General features: G+C 44.3%; 1 protein-coding gene across 2 annotated transcripts in view; it reads right to left on the bottom strand.

The window, feature by feature from the left end:
• The window catches only part of MYRFL (myelin regulatory factor like), a 365,303-nt gene that overhangs the window by 57,645 nt on the left and 288,520 nt on the right, over positions 1-19,138 (bottom strand). For both annotated transcript variants that reach the window (XM_077265271.1, XM_077265272.1), the window contains 2 exons: positions 18,814-18,901; positions 16,941-17,015 (listed from right to left, as the gene is read on the bottom strand). In XM_077265271.1, coding sequence (XP_077121386.1) covers positions 16,941-17,015; positions 18,814-18,901 — 163 coding nt within the window. The remainder of the gene's footprint in view (positions 1-16,940; positions 17,016-18,813; positions 18,902-19,138) is intronic.

Genomic DNA, 19,138 nt, shown 5'->3' with positions numbered 1-19,138 from the left:
AGACTTAGATGGATTGGTCTGCAGGCGTCACATTGCATTTGTAGAGCCCCTGGTGTACCTAAACAGTAGAAACCCCCAACAGGTGACCCCATATTGGAAACTAGACCCCCCAAGGAACTTGTCTAGATGTGTTGTGAGAACTTTGAGCCCCCAAGAGTTTCACTACAGTATATAACACAGAGCCGTGGAAATCTAAAATCATTTTTTTCCCACAAAAATGATTTTTTAGCCCCCCCAAATTTTTATTTTCCCAAGGGTAACCAGAGAATTTGGACCCCAAAAGTTGTCCAATTTGTCCTGAGTATGCTGATACCCCATATGTTGGGGTAAACCCCTGTTTTGGTACACAGGAGAGCTCGGAAGGGAAGGAGCACTGTTTTACTTTTTCAACACAGAATTGGCTGGAATTGAGATCGGACGCCATGTTGCGTTTGGAGAGCCTCTGATGTGACTGGACAGTGGAAACCCCCCAATTCTAACTGAAACCCTAACCCAAACACACCCCTAACCATAATCCCAACTCTAACCATAACCCTAACCCCACCCCTAACCCGAACATGCCCCTAACCCTAATCCCAACCACACCCCTAACTCCAACACACCACTAACCACACCCCTAACTCCAATACACCCCTACCCCTAATCCAAACCATGACCCTAAACAGACCCTTAACCCTAATACCAACTGTAAATGTAATCCTAACCCTAAATTTAGCCCCAACCCTAACTTTAGCCCCAACCCTAACCCTAACTTTAGCCCAAACCCTACCTCTAACTTTAGTCCCAACCCTAACCCTAACTTTAACCCCAACCCTAACCCTAACTGTAGCCCCAACCATAACCCTAACTGTAGGCCCAACCCTAACCCAAACTGCAGCCCCAACCCTAACTGTAGCCCCAAACCTAACTGTAGCCCTAACGCTAACTTTAGCCCCAACCCTAACCCTAACTTTAGCACCAACCCTAACCCTAACTTTAGCCCCAACCCTAACCCTAACCCTAATGGGAAAATGGAAATAAATTAATTTTTTTAATTTTATTATATTTTCCTAACTAAGGGGGTGATGAAGGGGGGTTTGATTTACTTTTATAGCGGGTTTTTTAGTGGATTTATATGATTGGCAGCTGTCACACACTAAAAGACCCTTTTTATTGCAAAAAATAGTTTTTGCATCTTCACATTTTGAGAGCTATGATTTTTCCATATTTTGGTCCACAGAGGTCTTGGTTTTTGCAGGACGAGTTGACATTTTTATTGGTACCATTTTCGGGCACGTGACATTTTTTGATCACTTTTTGTTTCGATTTTTGTGAGGCAGAATGACCAAAAACCAACTATTCATGAATTTCTTTTTTTTTTTTTTTTTTTCCATTATTTCGGAATTATTTTTTTTTACACATGTAAATATTTTTTGTTTAACTTTTTTACTTTGTCCCGGGGGAACATCATGCTATAGTGTCAGTGCAAAGCACTGTGTCAGATCAGCGATCTGACAGGCAGTACTTCAGGCTTGCCAATGCCTGCTCTGAGCAGGCGCTTGCAAGCCACCTCGCTGCAGGACCCGGAAGGAGACCCACGGCCATTTTGGATCCGGAGCCTGCAGGGAGGAGGATGTAGGAGACCCTCTGAACTATGCAATCACAACGCGTTGTTCCGAGGGTCTCAGGGAAATACGCAGGGAGCCCCCTCCCTGTGCGATGCTTCCCTATGCTGCCGGAACGCTGGGATCATGTTTGATCACAGTGTTCCGGGGATTAATGTGCCAGGAGCGGTCCGTGACCAGCTGACACCCGGCGGCGATCGGCCGCGCTACCCCCGTGAGCGCGGCCGATCGGGTATGACGTACTATTCCGTCCATGGGAAGTAGGGCCCGGGTCACATGGACGGAATACCGTTTTTTACTTACCGGTAATAGGATTTTACAGAGTCCACGACAGCACCCCTACGAGAGAGGGGATCCGCCCACCACCCGGACAGGAACCTACAGGTTAAAAAGGGGCGGTCCCCCTCGCCCTCCAGTTTCTGTTCCAGAGTATCAAGGGATACCGCCATTGAATCAGTACATGATAAAAATATCTTAAATAATACTAATACCATCACCTCTATAGAGTGATCTCTAAAGGCACACCTTCAAATAGAGTGCAAGAATAAATAATACAGGGGGGGGAATGTACGGGTGCTGTCGTGGACTCTGTAAAATCCTATTACCGGTAAGTAAAAACCGGTTTTCCTATCGCCACGACAGCACCCCTACGAGAGACTTTCAAAGACTATTTAACTGGGAGGGACCACAGCACTAAGTACTGAACGGCCAAAGTGTAAGCTGGAATTAGCAGAAAGATCAAGGTGATAGTGCTTATAAAAGGTGGAAGGTGGTGACCAAGTTGCCGCCTTACATATCATATCAATGGGGACATCTGCCTTCTCCGCCAAAGATGACGCCATAGCCTGAGTGGAGTGCGCCTTGATGCCCTCAGGTGGTGTCTCCCCTTTGGCAGAGTAAGCAAGACATATCGCATCCCTAATCCATCTAGCGATAGAACTCTTCGTGACACTTGAACCTTTCCTTCAATTCTGGAAAGAAACAAACAAAGCCCTACTCTGTCTCCAGCTTTGTGTCCTATTCAAATACTCTAATACTGCTCTCTTAACATCTAGAGTATGACATTTTTGCTCCTGCTCTGACGCTGGATTTTCATAAAAGGATGGTAGGTGTATCTCCTGGCTTCTATGAAATCTAGATGCTACCTTTGGTAAGTATGCAGGATCTGGTTTTAAGACAATTTTGTCTTGGAGGATTATTAGATAGGGAGGATCAACTGATAACGCTTGGATATCACTAACCCTCCTAGCAGATGTTAACACTAAAAGTAGAGCTGTCTTTAGGGTCCAAATTTTTATTGGAATAGACTCCAAAGGTTCGAAAGGAGGTTCAGTTAATGCTTCGAGCACTAAATTTAGATCCCAAGGGGGCAATCTTGCAATATGGATCGGGTTACAACGCTGACATGCTTTAACAAATCTAGCTACCCATCTATTCCCAGCTATATCACTGTTATATAATGCCCCTAAGGCTGAAATATGAACTTTCAGCATGTTAACTGCCAAACCCAATTCCCAGCCCTTCTGCAAGAATTCCAGAATGGCCGGAATTGGAACTTTGTCTGTTAGGGGTTGATGATGGAATGTACCGAATTTCTTCCAAATTTTATAATAAATCCTTGTAGTGACCTCCTTCCGGCTTTTTAACAAGGTGGATATCAAAGCCCTGGAAAAACCTCTTTCCCTCAGAAGCTCCCTCTCAAGTTCCACGCCGTCAAATGAAGAGTCTCCAAATTGGGATGATGAAATGGACCTTGAGAAAGGAGCTCCGGAACCACTGGCAACACCCAAGGATCGGTCACTGACATTGCTCTGAGGAGAGAGAACCAAGGCCTCCTGGGCCAGAAGGGGGCAATTAGAATTATTATTGCTCTCTCCTCCCTGATCTTCCTGAGAACTATCGGAATTAAGCACATTGGGGGAAATAAATGCATATGCTAGCAGAAAGTCCCAACGGACCCGAAAGGGAATCTACAATGCACGGTTGGTCTGCTCTCTGGAGAGATGCAAACTCCTTGACCTTCCTGTTTTCTTTCGTGGCAAACAGATCTATTACTGGTAATCCCCAAAGCTTGACTATCTGTTTGAATATCTTTTTTCTAGAGACCATTCTCCCCGCCGAAGGGAATGGCGACTGAGATAGTCCGCCTCTACATTGAGGTCTCCTTTTATGTGAATTGCCGACAGGGAACGAAAGTGACTCTCGGCCAAGGCCAGTATCTGTGCTGTAGTGGCCATCAGGGATTGCGATCTTGTCCCTCCTTGATGATTGAGGTAGGCTACTACTGTCATAGTCTCGGTCTGTACTCTTACATGCGAATCCTTCAGGGGTGGTAGCAAGTGAAGGAGAGCATGTCTGACTGCTGAGAGTTCCTTTAAATTTGACGAGCTTTGGGATTCTAGACCCGACCACCGCCCTTGAGTCAGAATCTCTTCCATGTGGGCTCCTCAACCAAATGGACTGGCATCGGTCGTAACTATCCTGTCTGGTATGATACTCCACTGAACTCCCCTTGACAGATGACGCAGGCTGAGCCACCATTTTAGATTGTGAAGAGTGGCTGGTGATAATCTGAGTTTCCCATCTAGGAAACCCTGAAGCACTTTTTCTACCTGGAGGATCTCGAATTGTAGCATACAAGTATGAGCTTGAGCCCATCTCACGGCTAATAAACACGCTGTCAGTGACCCTAGTAGGGACATTCCGTCTCTCAACCTTACATTCGGATCCTTTCTTACAGCCGTGACTTTGCAAACAATCTTCTGCTTTTTGTCCTCGGGTAGAAAAGATGACTGATCTTCTGAGCTTAGAAGAATCCCTAGAAAAATTTGAGACCTGACAGGTTCTAGTCTTGATTTTTCTATGTTGATTATCCAACCGAGTTCCTGTAGGGACGATATCATGGCATTTACACGGGCCTTACACTGACAAATCAAATTTCCCACTATCAAAAAATCGTCTAAGTAGGGTATCACAAGGGTATCCTTTTCCCTAACATGGGCCATTACTTCTGAAATAATCTTAGTAAATATCCTAGGTGCCATGGACAGGCCGAAAGGCATTGCCAAAAATTGAAAATGCCTAACCTGATGGTTTACCCACACTGCCTTCCTGAGGAACTGTTGGTGATCTTTGTGAACTGGCAGATGATAATATGCATCTTTTAGATCTAGTACCGACATGTAGCACCTAGGAAACAAAAGTTTAGTTGTTGATTTAATTGTTTCCATCTTAAAAGCGCGATATTGAAGAAATCTATTTAATTTACATAAATTTATGATAGTCCTAAAGGACCCGTCAGGTTTAGAAATCAAAAATAGCGGAGAATAAAATCCTGTCTTCTCCTGGTGTTTTGGAACCTCTTCAATAACCCGCTTCTTAAGTAACTGTTGAATCTCTATTTCTAGGGCCTGTTGTTGAGCTAGAGAATCAAGCGAAGTTAGTACAAAATGATCTGGGGGAAACTTCAGAAATTCCAACCTCAACCCCGACGCCACAACCCCTAATATCCAGGTACTAGAAGTTATTTTAGTCCATTTATTGAGGAAGAATTTCAATCTACCCCCCACTGGTAGACTTGATTTATCTATAATTGCGTCTGCGTCTTGAAGAAGATGAGGGGTTTCCTGTTATGATCCGGTGACCGTGGAGCCTCATGAGACTTTCTCAGGAGTAGGTGGAACCTATACTGACCGCAAACCCTAAACTGACACCGCAACTAGAAGTAGCCGTGGGGTGTACCTAACAATCCTAGACACCTCGACACAGCCGGAGGACTAAATACCCCTATAGATGGAAATGGAAATCCTATCTTGCCTCAGAGCAGAACCCCAAAGGATAGGCAGCCCCCCACAAATATTGACTGTGAGTAATAGAGGAAAGACACACGCAGGCAGAAAACAGGGTTTAGCAAAAGAGGCCACTCTAACTAAATAGTAAAGGGTAGGACAGAATGCTAAGCGGTCAGTATTAAAACCCTGAAAATATCCACAGCAGATAATACAAAAATTCCACCATCTAACTAAAGACATGGAACGTATATCTGCATCTCCTGAGAATCCAACTTGACTGGAAAAATCCTGACACAGTCTAAGCTGGACAAGAAAAAACAATGAATAGCACTGATCTGTAAAGCACACAGCATGTGTGCTGCAGAAACAAAAAAACAGACACTTATCTTTGCTGATTTGGTAGCAGGGCAGGGGGAACAGACTGTGATCCAAAACGTCCTAGAACAATGGACAACTGGCAAGGACTAATGAATCCTGCAACCTTAAATACCCCAGTCAGCACTGCAATCAGCAGGGACACCTGCCCAGGATTGCAACCCAGGGACAACTGCATTACCACCAACAACCACCGGAGGGAACCCAAGAGCAGAATTCACAACAGTTTCCATGGTATCCACCTTTTTTCTTTTGTTCTGCTGGTTCCAAATCGCAACTGTATCCTTGCTGGTCTGCTTGTAATCTTCTGAAAGGTACGCGTCTTCTGAAGGCGTTCCTAAAGGTGGGATTAAACACTTTAGGAAATCCCTTCTTCCTATCCTCTGCCTTCGCAAGGATATCATCCAGTACCGAGCCAAATTGGTACTCACCCCTACATGGAATGGTGCACAACTTGGCTCTAGCCTGAGCATCCCCCTTCCAGGTCTTAAAGGAACTCTGTCACCTGAATTTGGAGGGAACAATTTTCAGCCATAGGGGCGGGGTTTTCGGGTGTTTGATTCACCCTTTCCTTACCCGCTGGCTACATGCTGGCTGCAATATTGGATTGAAGTTCATTCTCTGTCCTCCGTAGTACATGCCTGCACAAGGCAATCTTGCCTTACGCAGGCGTGTACTATGGAGGACAAAGAATGAACTTCAATCTAATATTGCAGCCAGCATGTAGCCAGCGGGTAAGGAAAGGGTGAATCAAACACCCGAAAACCCCACCCCTATGGCTGAAAATTGTTCCCTCCAAATTCAGGTGACAGAGTCCCTTTAAGCCAAAGTGCCCACCGGGCTGCATTTGAAAGACCAGCTGATCTAGCAGCTAATTTCAAAGAGTCTATTGAAGTGTCCGCTAAATAAGCTACTCCCTCTCTGATCTGAGACAAGGAGTCCAACAATTTTTCTCTAGGAACCTTCGCCTTAAGTTGCTCTTCTAGCTGGCTCACCCAGACCATAACGGATCTGGCAGTACAAGTACCAGTGATCGCGGGTTTAAAGGCTCCCGAAGATGATTCCCACACTTTCTTCAGGAACATGTCAACTTTCTGTCTGACGGATCCTTAAGTAGTCCTACATCCTCCAGAGGTAGCAAAGCTGATTTTGAGGTAGAGGCCACTGCCGCGTCGACTTTAGGGATCTTTATCCATTGAGATAAGAGGTCGTCATCAAAGGGGTATCTTCTCTTTGCGGTGGATGGTAAGAACCCTTTATCCTGCTTATCCCACTCACGTCTGACCAGATCTTTAATTGTGTCCACCACCGGAAAAGTTTTACGATTCCTTTGGCATAGCCCCGCAAACATAATCTCCTGGGTAGATTTTGCTTCCTTATTTTCTGCGACACCCATAGTTGCCCGAACCGCTTTAACTAAGGATTCCATATTCTCCATGGAAAAACAAGGCCTTCCCTCTTCATCCGAGGAGGATGGCGAGAAGCTCTCTGAACATTCTCCCTCCTGTAGGGAAGCGCTTGAATCAGACATCATATCCATCCTGATTTTATCATGCCGTCTTGATTTAAGGGAACATCTTATTTCTTCCCTAATAACCTCCCTCAAATCTGATGTACGTAGAGGGGCTTCTTCTTCCAAAGTACGGCAGATACAAGCTTGATACAGTTACTTTATATAACTGTCCGGCAATGGTTCGTTGCACAAAGCACATTGTATATGCTTTGACTTTGTAAGGCTTTTACCCTACAACAAAGCATAGCACAAAACAGCACAATCAGCTACTGGGCTGGAATTAAACACTCACCCCAGCTGATGAAGATGGAGTACCGGTCTCTGAGGAGGTGAGGTGTTATGATCCGGTGGTAGGATCTCAAAACTGACCTGATACATATAACCAGAATGTTAGGACAAGTTCTGGGGATGTGGAAGCTATACTGACCGCAATCCTGATCCTATCCAACACACTAAAGGCAGCCGTGGAGCGTTACCTAAAAACCTAGACGCCTCTTCACAGCCTGAGAAACTGACTGCCCCTAGAGAGAAAGCAAAGACCTCACTTGCCTCAGAGAAATAACCCCAAAGTTATAGACAGCCCCCCACAAATAATAACGGTGAGTTAAGGGGAAAATACAAATGTAGAAATGAAACAGGTTTAGCAAATGAGGCCCGCTAACACTAGATAGACAGAAAATAGATAGTTTTTGTACTGACCACACAGATTCCTATCAAAAATAAACCACGCAGAGAATACAAGAACCCCCACACCGACTCACGATGTGAGGGGCGCACTCTGCACCCCAGAACTAACCAGCAAGCAAAAAATCACATAAAAGCAAGCTGGACTGAACTCATAATATACTGAGAAACGTTTTCAAGGAAATAATGAGCAAAATGAACAAGCAAACTTAGCTTCTCCAGCAGGAGACTGGTCACAAGGAATCTTCAGGAGAGCTCAGAATCAGGACTGAATACACCGACAGCAGGCAACAAATGAAGGTCCAGGTGAGTTAAATAGGCCCAGCATAGAAGGAAATTAAGCAGCTGAGCCCAGCCATATCGCTAAAGGCCACAAGAGGGAGCCAAAGAACAAACTCACACAGTACCACTCATGACCACAGGAGGGAGCCCGAGAATGGAATTCACAACAGTACCCCCCCTTGAGGAGGGGTCACCGAACCCTCACCAGAGCTCCCAGGCCGATCAGGACGAGCCGAATGAAAGGCACGAACCAAATTGGCCGCATGGACATCGGAGGCGACAACCCAGGAATTATCCTCCTGACCATAGCCCTTCCATTTAACTAAGTACTGAAGCTTCCGTCTCGAAATACGAGAATCCAAGATCTTCTCCACCACATACTCCAACTCCCCCTCGACCAAGACAGGAGCAGGAGGATCCACAGAAGGGACCACAGGCACCACATATCTCCGCAACAATGACCTATGGACCACATTATGAATGGCAAACGATGTTGGGAGGTCCAAACGAAATGACACAGGATTGAGGATTTCCAAAATCTTATAAGGACCGATGAAATGAGGCTTGAACTTAGGAGAAGAAACCTTCATCGGGACATAACGAGAAGACAACCACACCAAATCCCCCACAAGAAGTCGGGGACCCACACAGCGACGGCGGTTAGCAAAGCGCTGAGCCTTTTCTTGAGACAACGTCAAATTGTCCACCACATGGTTCCAAATCTGCTGCAACCTATCCACCACAAAATCCACCCCAGGACAGTCAGAGGGCTCAACCTGACCCGAGGAAAAACGAGGATGAAAACCAGAATTGCAAAAGAAAGGTGAAACCAAAGTAGCAGAACTAGCCTGATTATTGAGGGCGAACTCAGCCAATGGCAAAAAAGTCACCCAATCATCCTGATCAGCAGAAACAAAACATCTCAAATAAGTTTCCAAGGTCTGATTAGTTCGTTCGGTTTGGCCATTCGTCTGAGGATGGAAGGCCGACGAAAAAGACAATTCAATGCCCATCTTAGCACAAAAGGACCAAAATCTGGACACAAACTGGGATCCTCTGTCAGACACAATGTTCTCCGGAATACCATGTAAACGAACCACATTCTGAAAAAACAGTGGCACCAAATCGGAGGAGGAAGGCAGCTTAGGCAAAGGTAGCAAATGGACCATTTTAGAAAAACGATCACAAACCACCCAGATGACAGACATCCTCTGAGAGACAGGAAGATCCGAAATAAAATCCATGGAAATATGCGTCCAAGGCCTCTTCGGGACAGGCAAAGGCAAAAGCAATCCACTGGCACGAGAACAGCAAGGCTTGGCCCGAGCACAAATCCCACAAGACTGCACAAAGGAACGCATATCCCGCGACAAGGAAGGCCACCAAAAGGACCTCGCCACCAAATCCCTGGTACCAAAAATCCCAGGATGACCCGCCAACACCGAAGAATGAACCTCGGAAATAACTCTACTGGTCCATCTGTCCGGGACAAACAGTCTCTCTGGTGGACAACGGTCAGGTTTATTGGCCTGAAACTCCTGCAACACCCGTCGCAGATCAGGAGAGATGGCAGACAAAATCACCCCCTCTTTGAGGACACCAGTCGGTTCAGAAACTTCCGGGGAGTCAGGTACAAAACTCCTAGAAAGGGCATCAGCCTTTACGTTTTTCGAACCCGGAAGATATGAAACCACGAAATTGAAACGAGAGAAAAACAGCGACCATCGAGCCTGTCTCGGATTCAACCGTTTGGCAGACTCGAGATAAGTCAAATTCTTGTGATCCGTCAAGACCACCACACGATGCTTGGCTCCCTCAAGCCAATGCCGCCACTCCTCAAATGCCCACTTCATTGCCAACAACTCACGATTACCAACATCATAATTCCGCTTGGCAGGCAAAAACTTTCTTGAAAAGAAAACACATGGTCTCATCACAGAGCCATCAGAGCTTCTCTGCGACAAGACAGCCCCTGCTCTAATCTCAGAAGCATCAACCTCGACCTGAAAGGGAAGAGAGACATCGGGCTGGCGCAAGACAGGAGCCGAAGAAAATCAACGTTTCAGCTCCTGAAAGGCCTCCACGGCCGCAGGAGACCAATTCGTCACATCAGAACCCTTCTTGGTCAAATCCGTCAAAGGCTTAACCACACTAGAAAAATTAGTGATGAAGCAACGGTAAAAATTAGCAAAACCTAAGAACTTCTGAAGACTCTTCACTGATGTAGGTTGAGTCCAGTCATGAATAGCCTGGATCTTGACTGGATCCATCTCAATAGTAGAAGGAGAAAAAATAAAGCCCAAAAAGGAAACCTTCTGGACTCCGAAGAGACATTTAGAGCCCTTCACAAACAAGGCATTGGCACGCAGGACCTGAAATACCATCCTGACCTGCTTCACATGAGACTCCCAATCATCAGAAAAGACCAAAATATCATCCAGGTACACAATCATAAATCTATCCAGATACTCTCGGAAGATGTCATGCATGAAAGACTGAAACACAGAGGGGGCATTAGAAAGCCCAAAAGGCATCACCAAGTACTCAAAATGGCCTTCGGGCGTATTAAATGCTGTTTTCCATTCATCGCCCTGCTTTATGCGCACAAGATTATACGCTCCTCGAAGATCTATCTTGGTGAACCAACTGGCCCCCCTAATCCGGGCAAACAGATCGGACAACAGTGGCAAGGGGTACTGAAATTTGACCGTGATGTTATTTAGAAGGCGATAATCTATACAGGGTCTCAGTGAACCATCCTTCTTGGCCACAAAAAAGAACCCCGCACCCAAAGGGGACGAGGACGGGCGAATATGCCCCTTCTCCAAGGACTCCTTTATATAACTCCGCATAGCAGTATGTTCTGGTACAGATAAATTAAAAAGTCATCCCTTAGGGAACTTACTACCAGGATTCAGATTTATAGCACAATCACAATCCCTATGAGGAGGTAGGGCACTGGATTTGGGCTCATCAAATACATCCTGGTAGTCCGACAAAAATTCAGGGACTTCAGAAGGAGTAGAAGAAGCAATTGACACCAAAGGAGCATCGCCATGAAATCCCTGGCAACCCCAACTTGACACAGACATTGCTTTCCAATCCAGGACTGGATTATGAGCCTGCAGCCATGGCAGACCCAACACGACAACATCATGCAAATTAAGTAGCACAAGAAAGCGAATCACCTCCTGATGTGCAGGAGCCATGCACATGGTCACTTGGGTCCAGTACTGAGGTTTATTCTTGGCCAATGCATCAATTCTTGGCATCAATTCCCTTTAGTGGAATAGGGAATTGCAAAGGCTCCAAGATAAAACCACAGCGCCTGGCAAATGACAAATCCATCAAATTCAGGGCAGCACCTGAATCCACAAAAGCCATAACTGAGTAGGATGACAGAGAGCAAATCAAAGTAACAGACAAAATGAATTTAGGCTGTACAGTACCAATGGTGACAGACTTGGCGAACCTTTTTGTGCACTTAGAACACTCTGAAATAACATGAGTAGAATCACCACAGTAAAAGCACAACCCATTCTGACGTCTGTGGTTTTGCCGTTCAACTCTGGTCAGAATCCTGTCGCATTGCATAGGCTCAGGTTTCTGCTCAGAAAATACCGCCAGATGGTGCACAGGTTTGCTCTCCCGCAAACGCCGATCAATCTGAATGGCCAAAGACATTGACTCATTCAGACCCGCAGGCGTGGGGAACCCCACCATAACATCTTTAAGGGCTTCAGAAAGACCCTTTCTGAAAATCGCCGCCAGGGCGCACTCATTCCATTGAGTGAGCACAGACCACTTCCTAAACTTCTGACAATAAACCTCTGCTTCATCTTGACCCTGAGAGAGAGCCAGCAAAACCTTCTCTGCTTGGTCTACCAGATTAGGTTCCTCATAAAGCACTCCAAGCGCCAGAAAAAATGCATCCACATTTAGCAATGCAGGATCTCCTGGCGCCAGAGAGAATGCCCAATCTTGAGGGTCACCACGTAACAAAGAAATAACAATTTTAACTTGCTGAACAGAATCACCAGAGGAGCGAGGTCTCAGAGAAAAGAATAACTTACAATTATTCTTAAAGTTCAAAAACCTAGATCTATCTCCGGAGAACAGCTCAGGAATTGGTATTTTAGGCTCTGACATAGGACTGCGGACTACATAATCCTGAATGCCCTGTACCCTTGCAGTGAGATGATCCACACTAGAAGACAGACTCTGAATGTCCATATCTGCAGCTGAGTTCAGAACCACCCAGAGATTAAGGGGAGGAGAGAGACAAAACACAGTGCAGAGGGAAAAAAATAAATGACTTCAGGATTTCTCTTCTCCCTCTTCTGCTGCATTAACACTTTGTGGCCTGCTGTACTGTTATGATCCGGTGGTAGGATCTCAAAACTGACCTGATACATATAACCAGAATGTTAGGACAAGTTCTGGGGATGTGGAAGCTATACTGACCGCAATCCTGATCCTATCCAACACACTAAAGGCAGCCGTGGAGCGTTACCTAAAAACCTAGACGCCTCTTCACAGCCTGAGAAACTGACTGCCCCTAGAGAGAAAGCAAAGACCTCACTTGCCTCAGAGAAATAACCCCAAAGTTATAGACAGCCCCCCACAAATAATAACCTCTGCACCCCAGAACTAACCAGCAAGCAAAAAATCACATAAAAGCAAGCTGGACTGAACTCATAATATACTGAGAAACGTTTTCAAGGAAATAATGAGCAAAATGAACAAGCAAACTTAGCTTCTCCAGCAGGAGACTGGTCACAAGGAATCTTCAGGAGAGCTCAGAATCAGGACTGAATACACCGACAGCAGGCAACAAATAAAGGTCCAGGTGAGTTAAATAGGCCCAGCATAGAAGGAAATGAAGCAGCTGAGCCCAGCCATATTGCTAAAGGCCACAAGAGGGAGCCCAAGAACAAACTCACACAGTACCACTCATGACCACAGGAGGGAGCCCGAGAACGGAATTCACAACAGTGAGGTGCCACATGACGTCGGGTTGCCAGACTCCTGCTGCCCGCGTACCATGTCACTGCTGCGTGACTGACTGCTGCTCTTCTTCCGCTGCTCTGTCAGCTGCGAGTGTTCGGCGTCCCCCATCGAGGACATGTTGCTGCACACACTCACCCTCCAGCGGCTCCGCTTTTTATAACTGCCGCACTCCTCTCCCGGCCTCCCCCGGAAGTAGAATAAGCACTTCCAGGTCACAAGCGCCGACATCCTTCAGAAGCGTCGCGCGTCTGAGACCCAGGGCAGAATTCCACGACCCCTGGGAACGCGTCTCCACTCCGGCCAGACAAGGGGGGGTCTGCAAGCAGTACACCCCCGACGCTGCTTCCAGTGCCCCCGATTCTGCCGTTCTCTCCGGAAACCGCGCAGAGGCTTGGGGGACCCAGGTAAGTCGACCTGCAGGCTCCCGCCGTCCGGACAGGAACCCAAACTGGAGGGCGAGGGGGACCGCCCCTTTTTAACCTGTAGGTTCCTGTCCGGATGGTGGGTGGATCCCCTCTCTCGTAGGGGTGCTGTCGTGGCGATTGGAAAAGTACGTCTAATGGCAGAAAGGGGTTAAACAGGCCCAGACATGTGCTGCATGAGCAGTGGGACCTTATGTGCCCTGCAGGATTTTAATCCATAAAGGCGTAGTGTGTTGCTAAAGGTATTTTTGAGACTGTGGTCCCAACTCTCTTCAGGTCACTGACAAGGTCACAGACCAAAGAAGATTTATAGTCTTCTTGTGCTCTTTTATTTTCTAATAATTGCACTAACAGTTATTGCCTTCTCACCAAGCTGCTTGCCTATTGTCCTGTAGCCCATCTACGCCTTGTGCAGGTCTACAATTTTTTCCTTGGTGTCCTTAGACAGCTCTTTGATCTTGGCCATGGTGGAGAGGTTGGAGTGTGATTGATCGTGTGGACAAGTGTCTTTTATACAGGTAAGTTAGGTAACAAGTTCAAACAGGTGCAATTAATACAAGTAATGAGTGCAGAGTAGGAGGGCTTCTTAGAGAAAAACAGGTCTGTGAGAAACAGAATTCTTTCTCGTTGGTATAATACTTATTTCACGCAATAAAATGCTATTTAATTACTTAAAACTCATACAATGTGATTTTCTGTTTTTTTTTTAGATTCTGTCTCTCACAGTTGAAGTATACCTACGATAAAAATTGCAGACCTCTCCATTCTTTGTAAGTGGGAAAACTTGCAGAATCAGCAGTGTGTCAAATACTTATTTTCACCACTGTATGTCTTGCATTGGTGGCCTAACACCTTACACTGACTTGTATGGTAGAATCAAAGATAAACCTTGTGATCCTGAAACATGAAGCAAAAAAGTCAGCAAAACCTCTTTTTGGCTTCTTGTCTACATATTTTTTTCCTGCTAAAAGATCAGGTTCTGTCTGCAGAAAGAAATCAACAAGGAAGCTATGTGTAAATATAGCCTTACAATTCTTTAATCTGTAGCTGCCACTTTTTAAAGGGAACAAAAGTAATTGGAATAATAATAATAATCTGAAAAACTGTTTAATGGGTTGCATGGTCTATTTGTTCATCAAGCCATCTCCAATAAAGTAGGCAAACATCCAAATCTGATTCTAGGTGTGGCATTTGTATTTGGAAGTTGTTGTGAACTCACATCATGCGGTCAAAAGAGCTCTCAATGGAAGAGAAACAGAAATAATTAGGGTAAAAACAGAAGAAATACATAAGAGATAGCAGAAATGTTAGGAAATAGAAAGGCCAGACCTGTTCTGGAAAATGGTGATTTGACTGAAAAAAGAAGCAGCCGGATGAATTCTGAAATGTAAAGGGCTATACTTTCTGCTCAGATTCAACCAAATGCAGCAAGATTCATTGGACGGCTCTTCACAGTACAAATGGACAATGACCCAAAACATACTGCAAGTTATTTAAGGCAAAGAAGTGGAGTATTCTGCACTGCTCGAGTCAATCAACAGATCTCAACCCCATCGAGAATGCATTTCACATACTTAAGACCAAATTTAAGGCAGAAAGACTCACAAACAAGCAACAACTAAAGTCAGCTGCAGTTAAGCATCACAAAACGTCATAAAGGAGGAAACCCAGTGATTGGTGATGTCTATGGCTTTCAGATTTCAGGCAGTCATTGTATTTAAAATGAACATTTCATTTATGGTAAAGTTAATTTAATTTGTCTAATTAATTAAGTTTGAGCCCCCAAAATAATAAGGCATTATAGAAAAATGGTTGCAATTCCTAAACATTTCAAAGGATAGTTTTGTTCAACCCTTGTAATTAAACCTGAAAGTCTACACTTTACTTGCATCTCCGTTGTTTCATTTTAAATAAAAATTAGTAGCATGTAGAGCCCAAATCACAAAGATTTGATCACTGTCCTGATATTTCTGGAACATACTGCGTATACAGTGGCTTGCAAAAGTATTCACCTCCTTGACTCTTTACCTATTTTGTTACATTACAGCCAGTGTTTAAATATTTTTGTAATCTAGTTTGTGTGTGATGCATCAGGACTAAATAATATAAATTGATGAAGTGAAGTGATAAAAATATAGGCATAAATTAAATTTATGGGATCAAATAACTAAATATTGGCATGTGCATATGTATTCACCCCTTTTGCGATGAAGCCCCTAAAAATTCCTGGTGCAAGCAATTACCTTCATAAGTCACAGGCTTAGTGAAACGAAGTCCACCTGTGTGCAGTCTAAGTGTCACATGTCGGTCAGTATATGCACAGCTTTTCTGTAAGGCCACAGAGGCTGCAACACCATTAAACAAGAGGCACCATTAACCACACAACATCATGAAGACCAAGGAGATCATCATACAAGCCAGGGACAAAGTTGTTGAGAAGTGCAACTCAGGGTTGGGTTATAAAAACTATCTCCATCTCTGATGATCCCCCAGAACAGCATCCAAGCCATTATCATCAAATGGAAAGAACATGATACCACAACAAACCTGCCAAGAGAGGGTCGCCCACCAGAACTCTTAGTCTGGGCAAGAAAAGCTTTAACCAGAGAGGCAGCACAGATACCAAAGGTAACCCTGAAGGCGCTGCAGAGTTCCCAAGCAGAGAATGGAGTATTGTCCATACGATCACAATAAGTCGTACACTCCATAGAGGTGGTCTTTTTTGAAAAGTGGGCAGAAAAAAAGTCTTTACTTACAAACACAAATTGTAAGGATCATTTGAGTTTGTCAAAAGACATATGGGACACTCCCCAAATGTATGGAGGAAGGCGCTGTGGTCAGATGAGGCCAAAATGTAACTTTTTGGCCACCAAGGTAATCGCTATGTCTGGTGCCAAACCAACAGAGTTCATCACCCCAAGAACACCATCCTGTGGGGATGTTTTTGGCAGCAAGGACAGGGAAAATGGCCCAGGTCGAGGAAATAGTAGATTGTGTGAAATAAAGGGTAAATTAAGTATTCATTTATACAATTTCTAAAATTGTTTTAAAAGGAACAAGCTACAGTATATGGCCACAAGAAGCTCCCAAAGGCACTTGTAACTCAGCATCCCCTATACAGCTACACACTTGACTCAGAAAATTAGAATAAGCCTTAAAATAACACCATATGAAATTATAACCAAAATAAAATCCTTAAAAGACAGTTAAGGTTAACATTAGTTAATCCTGTTCTGCAGAATAATGTTATTGCACTTACTTGATCTCTAGAGTAATCCGCATATTGGTTGGAGTGTACTTATTCACTGGTATGGCATAGAAGTAAATACCAGATCTGAAAAAAATGAAATTGTATAGAAGCTCATTTTAGTAATTTGATAATTAAAGAGGTTGTCCTCAACTTTTACATTGTTGACCTATCCTTAGGATAGTTCAACGATGTCTAATAGGCAGGTCTGGCACCCTGATCAGCTGTTGTGTGTGTCAGTGGCGGCGGCCGCTGGCTAGAAATACTCAATTGCTGAGCTGCCCCTTCTTCTGATAGTGGCCGCTGCAGGGTACTACACATCTGCCTCCTATTGATTTGAATAGGAGGAAGATGTGGAGTAACAAACCCCAGCCACTACAAGTAGATGAAGCGGCTCGCAATACGAGTACTTCCTAAGGACAGGTCAACAATGTAAAAGCAGTGGACAACCTCTTTAAGTTTAAAGGGCTAGTATTTATGGTGAATAAAGGGGCTTCCAAATACTTGTTTAAAGAGAACCTGTCACCTGTTTCATACTGCCCAAATTATAGGGGCAACATGAAACAAAGCCGTGCTGCCCGATTGCAGGCAGGTATATTTTTATATTTTTCTCTGAAACGCTTTCTCAGGAGGAGAAAGACGCAGATCTCGATAATAAGATATATTACAAAGTGTCCTATTTTCATGTGTACTATTGATTTATGGGAAATAATAAATAAAACTGTAGTTTGGGTAGCATAAATGTGACAGGTTTCCTTTGATAAGATCCTTCCTCACAGAGTCCACTGACCTGTATCTGCAGATGGCCCCATACTTTCTCACACTGGGTGTAATATAAAAACCTGAATACTTTTGGTGGACATACACAGCCCAGAGAAATCCTTTAACATACCTGAAGTGAAAGATTTTTAAGGAGTTCTAATCAAAGAACAATCAATCAGTCATACTTTCTACGCCCTGCTGGCAAACACCAATTACGCTCTTAAAAGTGCATACAAACAACACTATACTTCCGTTGAGGAGAAACAGTTGGAGGCATTCTTATCCTGTTTTTTCTGTAGGTCTTCCTAGACTATAATGCCTCCTACTGGCACATTATTCTCCTGACTTGTGTCAACTGTAATAATCCTCAGATTCCTATTCCTGTAATGACATTGCTGTGTTGTATATAACAAGGGCCATGATTATGTAGATCAGAGAAAGTGTTTGCTACTTCTATAATACTCATTTAACACAAAAAAAAGCACAAGCATAAATTGGTATGGACAGGAGAACTCAAAACTTAGAGTATCACTAACCACCGGGGGGAAGAGAACCACCACCACAGAGTATAATCCAAAAATACAATCTTTATTTAAAGGCACATTACATTAAAAGAATGATGTGGTGGTTAGTGATTCTATAATACTCATAATTAGGGTTGAGCGAAACGGATCGGACAAATTCAAAAGTCGCCGACTTTTGGCAAAGTCAGGTTTCATGAAACCCGACCCGATCCTAGTGTGGGATCGGCCATGTGGTCGGCGATCTTCGCGCCAAAGTCGCGTTTCGTATGACGCGTTCAGCGCCATTTTTCAGCCAATGAAAGAGTGTGGGCAGCGTGATGACATAGGTGTCAGGGGCGTGCACGCCTATCGCCATATTATCGCTTGTGCTGGGAGGAGGAGGAGGAGGTGAAGGTTTTTTTCCCATTGACTTGCATTGGGTTTCGTGTTTCGGTCGATCCCTGACTCTTCGCGATAATCGGCCGATTTCACTCGACTCGACTTTTGAGGAAGTCGGCTTTGGTGAAACCCGACTCAATCTTAAAAAAATGAAAGTCGCTCAACCCTACTCATAATCAATGTACAAACATTAACACAACATGACATGGATAATCTCTTACCCATGCTGCAAGCTTTTCCTACAAAAGTAACTGTCTATTATTTGCTGATTTTCAACAATCTGCATAGAGCTGATTGAAGTGTCAGTCCCTGAAAAGACAAACAAATCATATGAAATAACATGATATATAAAATATGTATGTAATATAGCCATAATAGTTATAAATTGTAGGTGTAAAAATATAAAGGATGTTAGGACACAACTTCTTGACGGAAGAAACAATAATATCTAATATCTTGTTTTTCACTGATCTAAGAAATAGAATCAGCCTATGCGCATATGTGAACATTAAAGAGGATATCTGGGACATTAGTAAATAAGGCATG

This window comes from Ranitomeya variabilis, chromosome 5 (assembly GCF_051348905.1).
Source record: "Ranitomeya variabilis isolate aRanVar5 chromosome 5, aRanVar5.hap1, whole genome shotgun sequence".
NCBI classification, from domain to species: domain Eukaryota; kingdom Metazoa; phylum Chordata; class Amphibia; order Anura; family Dendrobatidae; genus Ranitomeya; species Ranitomeya variabilis.
This window is presented reverse-complemented; position numbering and strand designations above follow the sequence as displayed.